General features: G+C 46.1%; 1 protein-coding gene across 3 annotated transcripts in view; it reads right to left on the reverse strand.

The window, feature by feature from the left end:
- Positions 1-602: 602 nt before the first annotated feature.
- The window catches only part of KAT6A (lysine acetyltransferase 6A), a 31,555-nt gene continuing 18,905 nt past the window's right edge, over positions 603-13,252 (reverse strand). For 2 of the 3 annotated variants that reach the window (XM_027667086.1, XM_027667087.1), the window contains 7 exons: positions 12,803-12,964; positions 12,151-12,244; positions 11,492-11,723; positions 10,219-10,429; positions 8,870-9,562; positions 7,808-8,123; positions 603-5,674 (listed from right to left, as the gene is read on the reverse strand). In XM_027667086.1, coding sequence (XP_027522887.1) covers positions 3,087-5,674; positions 7,808-8,123; positions 8,870-9,562; positions 10,219-10,429; positions 11,492-11,723; positions 12,151-12,244; positions 12,803-12,964 — 4,296 coding nt within the window. In that variant the 3' untranslated portion in view covers positions 603-3,086. Of the gene's footprint in view, positions 5,675-7,807; positions 8,124-8,869; positions 9,563-9,984; positions 10,063-10,218; positions 10,430-11,491; positions 11,724-12,150; positions 12,245-12,802; positions 12,965-13,252 lie in introns of those variants that run through there. The other variant, XR_003531571.1, reaches the window with a different exon arrangement.

Here is a 13,252-nt window from a genome sequence, read left to right on the forward strand (position 1 = left end):
CCTGCGTGTTGAGAGCTGCCAACAGACATTTTGGTCCCCCCACCAACTAATTTAGAGCAAAGGTGGCAGTGCTGAACAGAGCAGCTCTCCCCTGGCCCCAGCACGAGCAGAGCCTGCAGCAGAGCTGCTCACACCCTGCTCTCAGGTACCAAAGCACTTCAGGACAGCCAGATTGCAACTGGCAAGTCTCTCAAAAAAAACCCCAAACAAACAAACAAACCCCCAACAAACCAAATCCCTTTCCCCTGTTCAGTCCCTCTCTAGGGGTGGATTAATCATCCCCCACGAGCAGGGGGTGGGGTTTTGTTTGTTGTCATTTTTTAACCAACAAGCAGTAAACAGAGCAGCCTGTCTGATAAATAATGGGGTTTATAAACAGTTCTGCTTTCTCAGGACCCTCGTGAGGGCCCCTCTGTGGCAAAGCCTTTGGGAGGTGCCCGTGGGTGCTGGGGCTGCTCTGGCTGACACAGATCTCGGGGGTGAATTCCCAGTGTCACCTCCCTCCCAGGTGAAAAGGCCGAGAGGGAATCGTGTTCCCAGGGCCAGGGACCAGGGACAGCGTTCCCCACTCACAGGGAAGGAAAGAAATCCACACCCACAACTGACATCCAAAATGGCTCAACATAATTTATTTTTTATGTTAAAATGTACAGAGTTCTTTTGAAAGTACTTGCTAGAAAGGGGAAAAAAAAGTGATATTACATACAAGGAGAGGAAGGGAGACCATCCAGCCAGGAGCGTATGACATGGAGAATTACAAAGGCATCGAGGCACCCCCTTCCCCTTAGCTTACAAGTCACCATGAACAAAGTACAAAGAGGTTACAAAACAGGAAAAGCAAATATAAACAGACAGGAATAGACTCAGCTTCATTTGTACATGCGGCTTTTAGAGGCATCTGGAGCTCCTATTCACACACTCTAGAGATCTCTTTAAAGAGAATTTTATCTTTCTTAAAATAGTTTTTAATATTCTACAACAAAGATAAAAAATTTTAAAGATGGAATGAAATGAAAAAGCTCTTATTTTTAAAAGGCATCAAAGTCACTAACTGTGAGATTTTTTTTTTAATTTCTTTTAGAAGATTACCCAAGTTATCTTGCTAAAAATACATTTTTTTTTTTAAACAGAAGTGAAAAAATGGTAGGTACCAATATTACTGCGTTGGATAATTTCTTTTTATATATAGAAAAGAACTTTTTTTTTCTACAATAGTTCTACAGTCACAAAGGCTTGTGGAAAAGGGAGCTGCCCAATTGATAAAAAAACCCATACAAAACCAAACCAAACATAACAGCAAACAAACTAAATTCACGGCCCTCATTTCAACAGCTTCTCCTCCTGTCTCAGACCCACCCCCACCCCCAGGAAGCAGCGACACAGCTGAAGATCAAGGAAGAGAGGGCAGCACAGTGCGCTTTCTACACGGGTTATTTGGAACTGGAATAGTATATACAGAGAAACGGGGTCCTACACAGCCTTGTACATGCTCAAAATTAAACAGAAATAAAAAGTGGAAGTCCTTTGAATTCTGCCTTTTATGGTTAGCAGTTACTGGAGGAAAAGTCCATTTTAGTGCATCTGAAAAAACCCCAACTTTCTTTTAGACTCTTTTGGTTTAAAAACAAAAAGAAATTAGTCTTATTAATGTGTCTGTATCTCTACTTCATATACAATAAAAAAAGAACTTTACATTAAAGGGTGTCCCTTTTTGTACTGGGTGACGTGCCAGCAGTGTAGCCAAAAAGAATGTAAATTGGATTATGCAGCAACAAACAGCAAAATCCTGCCGCCTCCATCCTGCTCCGGTGCTGGGACGGTTTCACTGCTGTCAAAGAGGCCGATTCCCTTCTTTGCCCACACCAGATCAAACGTGTGGCTATTCCTATAAAATGGGTATCAAACACAGTGGGAGAATCAGGGAGCACATCACCGACCCCCCAGAGAGTGGCACATTCAGCAACTTCCTACCCCGGCCCAGAGATGGAAGAGGGACAAGGACCCCGCAGGGCTCCCGCCCCAGTCACCAAACACTTCATCTTCCAGCACTCCCCGAGCCAAGAGAGAACTGGAAACAGCTGCTCCCGAGCTCAGCCCGACCCCGAGGCTCAGAACCAAGACCCTCAGCACTTCCAGGGACACACCAGAGCAGGTTGGGGCCCCAGAGCTGGGGCTGCCTCCAGGTCCCCACAGGAGCCGTGACCACGTCCTTGTCCCCGCAGACATCGCCCTCCCGTCCCCCCCCGTGCAGGGGGGACACAGACAAGTTCTCTCCTGAGGTGCTTCCAGCAGTTCCAGGACGTGTGTGCATTCCTGCACACGTGTGTCCACGTGCATGTCTGGGTGGTGAATGGGATCACTTTAAAGTTACATTATATTTTCAGCATGAAACATACAATTTCAATTAACTCATCTACAAAAACACCAATGTGAATAGTTTATTGTTTACACCTAACTCCAAATTTTACTGAGGGTGAGGGAGTCAGGGAAAATACAAGATTAAAAATTTTTCCTGACTTGCAGAAATAAAGATCTTCATTTATCCTCTGTGTCCCCTTCCAAGTCTCCCAATAAGTGCCTCCTGCTAGAAGTAGGAAATGCTAAGTGGGGTTTAGAGGGAAGGGTTGTTATTCTTTGAGATGTCAAACATTTTACATGGCTGCAGCACTAGAAACTGCATACAGAGGGGCACAGGGGAGGGAGAAGGACGTACATTTTTTAAAAAATTTAGGAACATGATTTCACTGTTACACATAGTCTGTCCACTTTGTCAGCAAAGTAAGGCTCTTTTTAAATTATGAAAAGATTTTGTGCATGTTTTCCTCTCTAAAAAACATCTGTAAATGATTTTAGCTGTAAAATGTTTGAGGATTGTGAAGGAAACAAAAAACAAACAAATAAACAAACAAAAAAAAATCAAAAAAATAAAGACCAGGCTTCCTAAAAAATAAAATAAACCAAAGAAAATCCCTCTAAATCTACAGCAATATTTTAACTGGAAAAAGGTCCATTTTCTCTGGTTTGTCAGTATAAAAGGTTCCTTTATTTATATATATTTCAGTTTTTAGGACGCAAGTTCATCTTGCTCATCTTCTCATGTAGGGTCCATTGAGGGACTGCTTGGGCACCCCAGCAGCGTTCATGTAGCTGTGATGGGAGGGGCCAGTGTACATCATGTTCCCGTGAGGGTTTGGCTGCATAGGCTGCTGGGTATAGGCCTGGCTCCCCATCATTCCCATCTGCATCTGCATAGGATACTGTGCTGTCTGGTTCATGTAGGCAGGGTTGCTATGGTAACTGCTGTTCATCATCGGCTGCGTCATGCGGTAGCTGTTCATGGCGTTCAGGGTGTTCATGTTCATGGAGTTCACGTTGTAGGGGGCGGTGGGCATCAGGTTGACCCCCATGTTCATGCCGCGCTGCACGGCCAGGGCGCGGGGCCCCGCCTGCATGGCCACGGCCGGGGGGCTGCGCCCGTACAGCTGCTGCTGGTGCGCGGGCGCCGAGGGCAGCGGCGCCGACTTGGAGCGGATGGAGATGTGCCCCTTGACGGGCATCTGGCCCTGCAGGCGCTGCGCGTGCGGCAGCCCGATGTTGGTGGCCGACATGTTGCACTGCAGCAGCGGCGACGTGAGGTTCATGGTGGTGGAGGCCAGGTTGGGCGGGGGGGTCATGGTGGCTTGTGCTTGCGGGGCGCCGGCCAGGGGGTGGGAGGGGGCCAGCTGGGCCAGCCCCGTGTTGGACAGAGAGACGCTGGTTGCATAGGAGGTCACGGCAGGAGAATGGCTATAAGGCATGGCGTGGGGGTCCATTATGGTGTTGGTCAGCTGCTGCAGCTTGGCTAAGCTGAACGTGGCCGAGGGCTGGGAGTAGCTCCCGGCGCCGAAATCCCCCGGGATCCTCTCGTAGATGCTGATGTTACCGGTGCTGCCCGACTCGGGGATCTCCATGATCATGGGGGCCGGGGTGAAGCTGTTGTTCATGCTACACTGGGACAGCGGCGGCTGCTGCTGGGGCGGAGGGGGGGGCTGTGGCTGCTGGGACTGAGGCTGCTGCTGCTGGGGCTGTGTCGTTGGTTGCTGGTTACTCGGGGGCCTTTCCACTACACAGCTCTGAGGTGACTTGATATTACAGTTTGCTGCAGGCTGGACAGCGTTCTGCTGCATCATGCTGCAACTGCTGCCAATGTTTGCCATTTGCTGAGTGACAACACAACTGTTCTGAGTGAGGCTGCTGGAAGAAGACAGTCCTCCGTAGGAACAGCTGCTCTGGGAAGAGTTATTTCCACAAATGCTGCCTCCCATAGTGGAGTCGTAGCTGCTGGGGTTTTCATAATTCTCTGTAGTGCTCTCAATGCTGCCAAGGTCACTGAAGCCACTATCCACCACCTGCTGGGAGTGGTCCGATACTGAAGGCACATCCATCATGGGGCTGGTCTCCATGTTCTGCATAGAGGGTGCGGACAGGGATCCTTGCTCAGGACTGATCTGGGTGTAGCTGCTCTCCAGAGCAGGCACATTCGGGCTGCTGACAGAACGCACAGACTGGCTGGGGTGGGACTGAACAGAGGATATTGGACTGTTGTGTTCTGAGGCCTGGCAGTCTTCAACCATTGATATCTGAGGGTCCTCCTCAGTCTGGGTGTAACTCTGCAAAGTCTGACAAGCTGCAAGAGTTTCTTCACAGTCCTGGTAAGCTACATCATGCTCATTGCTTTCCTCCTGTGTCAAGGACTGGACTGCTTGAACAGTTTCAAGATCTAGTTCACTATGAGGAATCTCTTCCTCTTCCTTTAATTCAATTAACCCTTCTTTATTACTTTGTTCTTCTTCATGATCATCCTCAGACCCAGGGACATGCTCTGAGCCCACTGATGTCTCGTTGGAAGCCTGCTCTTCCTCAGAATCTGCCTCTGCTTCATCCTTTTCTTTTGCATCTTCTCTACTGCTTGGTATGCTTGTTTCTAAAAAACATTCTTGCCCCTGAGGCTCTTCCTTGACCCCTTCTCTAACAGGCTGTTCCTCCAATTCTTTTTTCTTCACTGACTCCAGATGACCATCATCTTCGTCGTCAGCATCATGATCTTCATTTTCATTTGTCACTACTGCAACTTCCTCCTCTTCCTCATGGTCGTGCTCGGGTTCATCGAGTTCTTGCTGCTCTTCTTCTGATTGCCTTTGCTCTTCTAAAACCCGTGGCTTCTCCTCTACTTCCTCTTCTATCTCAGGCTCTTTTACTTCTGGCACTGGACTGCTGTTGCTGTCCACAGGAGAAACTGCTCTTACTTCATTGCTGGCTATATCTTCCTCTTCTCCCTCTCCTACCTCTTCTGCTTCCATATTCACATCTTCCTCTTTCCTTTCCTCAAGGAGAGGCAGGTCTTCTTTCTGCTCAACACATTCTTCTTTATCTGAAATTTTGGGCTTACGCCCCGGTTTTGAATTAGCTGCTGCTTCATCAGCTCCTTCATCCTGAACTGGTGGTGGCACCTCTTCCTGGGTCAGTTTAAAACCTGGTTTTCGACCAGGTCTTTTCTTCCAGTGGACTGGTTTTCGGCTTTTCCCTTTTGGCCATCCCTTCTTCTTTTTCATGGGTGTGGAAGTATCTGGCTCCAGTGAAGAATCCTTTGCCTCGCATTTCCTCAGCATAGACAATGGTTTCAGAGGTGGGTTACCTGAAAACACAGATTGAAAGACACTGTTCAAACGTTTTTGTTTGACCCGAGCATCCATGGGAGCCTTCCCAAGCACGCCCAACATGTTTATCAACTTCAATATTAGCTTGGAAATTTACTGAGAAGAGCAACAAGGAGGATCAAGGTCTGCTCATTACCAAGCATGATGCACACTGTATTTTCAAAGAACAACAATGCTTTCAAGATTTTGAATGTTCAAATCTCTGAGCCTTTATACACAATTCCAATTAAGCTCTATGCTATACAATGAAGCCCTGAAAAGACAGATTTTACTGATAAAATATGTTCACAAGTGGAAGTGCTGCAGTGTAGAGAACACGTGAAGTTGCAATAAAAACGTGTTTCCATTTAGATCTGTATTCATAGTATTTGTTAAAGCATTAACACTTAAACCCTTAAGAATAAAATCCACCTCCTAAAAAAAAAAATAAAAAAAATCACTATTTCTCTTCCCTGTCTTTCACATTTCATATCTGCTACAGCAGATGAGATTTATCACATTCCCAGTAAAACTTACAGATTGAACGAGGGAAAGTAAAATAACACAGTTCACCTATTACTGAGCTTCATCTTCCCCCACACAACACTACTCAAGCTGCACAGAATTGGTAGAACACAGAGAAAAAGCTTTGTTTTCCACACCACAGAACAACCTTCTGTCTTCTAGAACACCTGACCCTCATTAAAAACTGGCCTCAAATCCCCACCTGCATTAAAGGCAAAAGCAGCCAACAGATCCTGTTTGATGTCAGGAACAGAACACCCTAAAATACTGTGCTTGCTACTCATTACTTCAGAGGTTCTGACAAATTTGCGAAGTCAGGGGAAATAAAAAAAGGCAACAGAAATGAGACAAGGGAACAGAAAGCACTAAGTGACAAGTATTTATAAAATAGGTGAGCAAGAAATTTATCATTGTAGTATGTAACAGGTGTGAGTTAAAACAGTGGTTTTCCAAATACCATTTTTGATCCCTGGGCACTCTATGGACTATTTGTAGTCTGCAACAGACAGTTAAAAATCATTGATTTATTTTATAAAACAATATATGTGAGTGGAATCTCTAAAGGGATCTGCATCTCCACCAGAAAACATTCAGAGGAGCACAAAAGACTGAAAACAACTGATCTAACAGCTCTGTCCCCAACCCTACAGTCTTATTAATGGTTGCTGGAGTACCACAAAAATGTATTTAATGAGTAATCTGACCACAACAGAATTTTTAAAAAAATGGTATAAGATGACTGTGCATATATTCCCACTAAGCAACTTAATGCTCTATCAGCACGTGTTTGAACTAAATTGATATAGTTCTGTGCTGTTGTAAGGATTTAAGGGTAACTGATGCTAAATAGATAGTAAACTGTGCTATGATCACATTGATGCTTTTAGTATTTAACTACTTTTAAAGAAAAATTCTCTTCTGGTAACCACAGCCTCGTTGAAAGCCATAAATTAATGAGTTCGTTCCAGTAACAATTTTTTATTTTGGGATAATGGCACCATACTTGTTTTTCATGCAGTTTTTTTATTTGGCTGACTGTTTTGCACTGTGCAGCCCATCAAGGAAACAACCATAACGAAGATTGCTAATGGAGCATCTAATGACAGATGCTGCTTCTGTGGACTCTACACAACCAGCCTCCACCAAATAATTTTATTTTGTGAATTGAAGGTTCAGAGAACTTCAAGGAGATGTGAGAAGCTGAGTGCCTGAACGTGCAATGTGATGAAGAAGAGGATCTCAGAAGAGACAATTTAATATTTCCCTTTGTTATGGAAAATTGAGGGCTCCCAGTTCATGTTCGTTTTATCTCTGTAAGCGACCCTGCTCCGTAGGTTCTTCCACAATCACAGATACAAATTCCATTAGGAAAGCTGAATCACAAGGATAAGCCTGTGATCAGCTCGTGGCTAATAAGATAGTTATATGCACGCACCACATTTTCATAAAACTGGGGAGTGCTTGAGGCTAGTTTGAACTGGTAATTTATGCCTACCCTACATTTTGGCCAGAAGTTACAAAGCAAGGTAAGCAACTTGTTCTGTCCTGAGCTGTAATCATCTCACACAGCCCATACCAAACTTTCACCAGCATACCACCAAACATACCAGTATTGTCATCAGACTCCTCCTCGTCTTTGGACTTCCTCTTGGAAGAGGGTCTGTGCCTGAGTGTGTCTGGTGGGGCTAAGTGCCGAAAGTATCCACTGGACAAAAGTTCACTCTCCTCCTCTTCGTCCTCCTCCTCCTCCTCCTCCTCCTCAATCTCAAAGGTGGGCTCTAACCGGGGCATCGGTCGCTCGGAGTCGGAGTCCTCGAAGGGCTCATCCAGCACCTCCGTGGTCTCGGAGATGGTCTCGGTGACGACGCTGCTGTTGTGGTGCTTGCGCTTGCGGACGCGCCTCTTCCGGTGCAGGATGGGCTTCTGGGAGCGGGAGGGGGGCAAAGAGAAGGCACTTCATCAACTGAGGTAGAAACACAACACTGATAAATATGGAAAAAAAGGACCGGCAGAGTTCAGCGGCCCAAGCAGGACCAGAGCTCCCTCCTGGAACCCAGAGTTCACCGGAAATACTGACAAGCACCTGCCATCAGCTGGAATTTAAACAGCTGAAGTTCACAGCCCATCCAAAGCAGCTGGAGTTTAGAGACACTACAACACAGAGGTGAGCAGTTTAGAATAAGTTGTGAAGATGATATAGGAGAGAACTTCTTAGTGCAGCTTCCCACAAAGAGAGGATCTGCTTAGTCATGTTGATAGAATTCACATCTCCACCTCCACAGTAAATAATTTCAAAGACTTTATGCTGTGATTTCAGTTGTTTAGAGAGCATTTGTGGTTTGCAAGCTTCTTTCATAAGTAGGACCATATCTCTTTCTATTTTGCATAACTGAGTAAAACTTTAATAACCAAGGTAGAGAAATAACCCAAGGCACGAGATAGAATTAAAAAACCCCAAACTCCTACCCAAACTCCTACCCCCAATTCAACAAAAACCACCACTGAAAAAAGTCAGTAGGACTTTAGAGAGAGTTCTGGAACACTGAGCATGTGCCACCTGTCCACTTAATACAGACCTCATGAACTGCACCATCCTTCAGAAAGCCCCAACATCCCGACCAAACCGACCGCACGATACAGCCAGAGACAACAGGAGATAAGGCACACACCTTCCGTTTCAGGGTTGGCTTGGTGAGGACGGGTGGAGAGCTTGACCGAGGGCTCACGGGCTCATCGTCCTCCTCTTCACTGCTCTCACTGAAACACCTCAGCAGTGCCCTGTCGCTGTCGCTGTAGCGCCGGGGTAACCTGTCACAGTCCTCTGGGAATCGACACTTGGGTGGCTCCGTGTTCTTCTTCAGCTGCCCCCTCCACCTCTCCATGCCCTCGCTGTGCCGCCGGCGGGGAACCGCAGCCTTCTCCCCTTTGCCGTACTGCCCCTGGGAACCCGGGGATTTCTCCTCGTCCTCAGCATAGCGGCCCCTCAAGGCCGGAGACTTCTCCTCGCACTCCCCGCACCTCCCTTGCAGGGCCGCCGACTTCTCCTCGCAGTCACTGCAGCGGCCCCGTGAGGCCGCCGACTTCTCCTCGCACTCGCTGCATCTCCCGCTGGGCACCGCGGCCTTGTCCTCCCCGGGCAGGGCCGGCTCCTTCTCACAGAAGGGCTCGCGCAGCTTTTTGCTCTTGCGGTTCCATCGCCCCCTCCGGGAGGGCTGGCTGTTGGCAGGAAGACTGTCCAGGGGGAAAATGTGCTTGTCTGGTCGCGCAGAATTGGCCGGAGCGACGATGTCTGGCTTTTTTTCGCTCTCCGTAGGCGAGTAAGGCTCCTGCTCCTTCTTCTCCCATGACACAGATTTTACCATCTGATTTAAACAAAAACAAACAGATTTCACACCTCCTATTTCAGCATGCATGTCTATCCTGAATTTGATTCCACAAAAGCTCTCAGGAAAAAAGTCAGAAAAGTTTAACAGAGTGACTTTTAAGAATCTGATATTAAAAAGAAGAATTGACCTTTATGAGATTCAAGTAGTGCCACCTGCTACTCCTTTCCTCACTGGTGATAATGCACCTCAATTAGCCTCCCAATTAACTGACTGCAGTCAGCAGCAGCTGGAACACCACCCATCACCTTGCTATATTCCAACACCACGTTTGTGCCGTTTTCAAGAAAAAAGTGAGACAAACTTGCATCTATTTTCCCATTGAAATGCACAATTAGCTTAATGTAAATACAGTAACAGCAGATAATTTGCCTCTTAGTATTCTAGTCAGTGCTGATCACCTGGTGCAAGAGTGCAACCCCTTCAAGGACTGTTCTCCAGAATATGCCTCCACGTTTTCTCTATTTTTATTTTCTAACCTGAAACCATAAAGATACATCAACTTATCGTGACTGCATTGCTTTTTATGATTATGACAAATGCTCAAACTTTGCATGTGAAACCCTGTCAGCACTGCCTGCAGAAGCACCAAGGGTAAACCACGCGCCACCCTGGAGTAACAGATTCACTCTTACACTGGTCTCTGGGTCCTTTTCCTTCTGCTGTTGTTGCTCTTCATTTTCACCATCCTCTGTCTCCTCCTCTTCATCCTCAGAGACCACGGAGTTGGAGACGATGACGGGCGTCCAGCGCAGACATTCGGCATCCACGTCGATGGGCCGGACGTTGGTTCGGAGCTTGGCCATGTGCTCCTGGATCAGCTTCTCCCGGCGAACGATCACAAACCTGGGCAGCAGCAACACCCCAGTCAGAGACAGGTGACAGACACACGGAACAGATGTGTCACAGAAAAACCTGTGTGCTCTCCATCAGTGCTGCCACGAATAACTTCAGAGGACACAGAGCTCATTGAAACTGCACAACTTCCAGCACCATCAGACTGCCAGAGAAACCATCTCACAACTGAGGAAACACTAAATTCTTTCCATTTCTTGTTAATGGTGAAGCCTTTATCCTGCCATGGGTAACACCGAGCTGCAGAGTATCAGTTTTATGACACTTAAACAGACAAGGGGTTCCCCATTTGGGGAACTGGCAATAGAAGGTGAAAGGTACTAAAGAGTAACAAAAGAACTGCTTAAAAATGTTTTAGGCCCACTATCATATGTGAATTTTATTCAGGGGGCTGGGAGCAATATCACTGGTTAAAGTATACTGTGAAATGAGGAAATAAAACTATTCTCAAGTAACTTCAAGTTTTCTAAGTAAGTTTCAAGTTTAACACACAACAGAATACAACCCCACTCAAACTGCTACGGTCTGAAACAAGAATAATTCCCAGTATTTCACCTGACTTGTCAGCTGGGCAAGCAGACTACCTCTGCTCTATACTCACACACCTCATTTCTCCCAGTGATCTATCCCACTCTTCAGGCATTCCATGTTATTCCACACATTTTTGAGACGCAGAGAAAAGGAGGGAAACAGCTCAGAAACTGAAAATAAGGAGCAGACCTCCCTTTGGAGAAGGGAAGCTGCTGTTCTTTGCTCTGCTTTGTGAGGATATTCCACTGATTTTGTTGAGGGACCCCGAGACAACATGACCAAGAGACCAGCTTGCTTTCTCTCACAGCTGCAAGTTCCTCCCAGGTTCCACATCTGCAGTGCTACACAGCTGGACACCTGACCCAGCTCTGGCACTGTAAATGTGCATCATAATCTCTACAGCCACTATCTGGACACTTAGGTCTTACAAGCTTTCTAGATGTGCCTTGTCTCCCAGCAGCACTAAACTTCACTGCAATACCCCTGAAGGCACCTGGGATTGCAGAGGGCTCCTGTACTCACTGGTCACTGCGGAAGTCGAGCATTCGCAGGTGATGCAGGGTGGAAGTGATATCTTGAGGGCAGATCCCAGTCAGCTTGCTCAGTTTCTTGATGCTTAATTGCTTGTCACGTTGATGATAAAGGCACTCCAATATTACACTTTTCCAATAAGCCATATATGAGAGGCGCCCCAGGTCTGACAGGGGCTTCTCTGGGGATCCTGCCTGACCCTCACGCTTTGAAAGCAAATAGCCTAAAGGATACACAGGGAAAAGGTTACCAAAAAATACCTTCTGTTTCCACCCCAACTGCTACAAAGGCATTTCTCCAGAAAGTAGCTGAATGCTGCCTACAAGATACAGATGGTAACTGTGAAGGATACTCCAAATTGTTCGGTCAATTTTTTATTTGTTTGTTTAAACTCCTGTTATTCAACGCTCAGGTGTGAGATCTGTGAGCTCTGCTGCCATCAGACACTGGTTGTAGGCAGTGCCACGAGATGGCAGCAGGAGCCTGCCCAGAAACTGCACCCAGCCCAAAGCACAGCTGCCAACAGCAATTTTGGAAACGACAGAGGAAAAACCTATTTTAGCCATTTAGAACTAATACATCCACTTCCACTGTTAAGTCCTCCTTCAAAACATGGAAAGACAAAGACTAAAAAAAGTAAAGTTTCTTACTGAAGTCGATGAGGAACCTGCCATAGCCCTTACGCTGGTATTGTGGAAGAATCATTATACAGGAAACGTTGTACTTCTGTTGGCAGTGTTTCTCCTGTTGGAAAAGAAAAGCAGAAAACCAGTGAGAGATGGTAGAAGTTGTTCTGTACAAGCTCCTAAGTAATTTTATAGCAAAAAGTGAGAGGGGAAGCCACAAATAAAAGATAAAAATCTTAAGAAAAGGCCTATCTGAAATCTCGGTCCTGAATTCCCTCCAAAAAATAAAAGGTTTCAAATGAGGTGCAAAATTGCCAGACTTGTTTGGAAAACAATGTATTCACAGAACAAAGGTGAGACAGAACAGTTGGTAATTCTGTTTATCTCACAAACAGTACTCCCCATCTCCACCAAGAGCAGGAAGTCATTTGAAGAGCTCTTCTTTAACCACTAGCTGCAGTACAAGTTCCTTAGCAAATATATGCTACTCAACATTCTGAGGAAACCTGGTTCTACTAATTGGTGGCCTCTGAATGTAACATAAATCTGATTGCAACAGATGTCTACACCTGCATTACATAATTTATTACACAAAATGCAAGAGCCCCAAAGACTACAACAAGTAAAGACTCCAAAGCAGCATTTCTCAGCAAACAGTTTGTACTCAAATACTCACCTTGGAAAAGTAGCCAACGAGGTGACAGCCCTTGACATCGTTCTGTGTCAGCACGTAGAAGAGAAATGGCTCCACGTCGTAATAGAGAGTCTTGTGGTCCAAGAAGAGCTTGGCTAACAAGCACAAGTTCTGGCAGTAGATAGTGCTGACATTGCCATCAACCTTACAGACAGGAGGAAAAGCTCTGTCACTCCATGTGCTGTCATGCAAGCTCGTGCTTCACCTGAGTGTCCCCCTGTGTCTAAAAGGCCTTAACATGAGAGAAGACTCCTCTGGTACAGGTGGTGTCTCAAAGGACTTAAAACTGCCCCAGAACAAAGGCTGTCACCAATTCCTGTTACATTCATTAGCTTAAGAGACAACCTAAAATTAATTTTCCTAAAATGAAAGAAACACATTTTTACAAAGTGAGTTTTCTCCTGTTTCGTGGATGAATAATCTATATACAAG

This window comes from Corapipo altera, unplaced genomic scaffold (assembly GCF_003945725.1).
Source record: "Corapipo altera isolate COAL_440 unplaced genomic scaffold, ASM394572v1 275, whole genome shotgun sequence".
NCBI lineage: Eukaryota > Metazoa > Chordata > Aves > Passeriformes > Pipridae > Corapipo > Corapipo altera.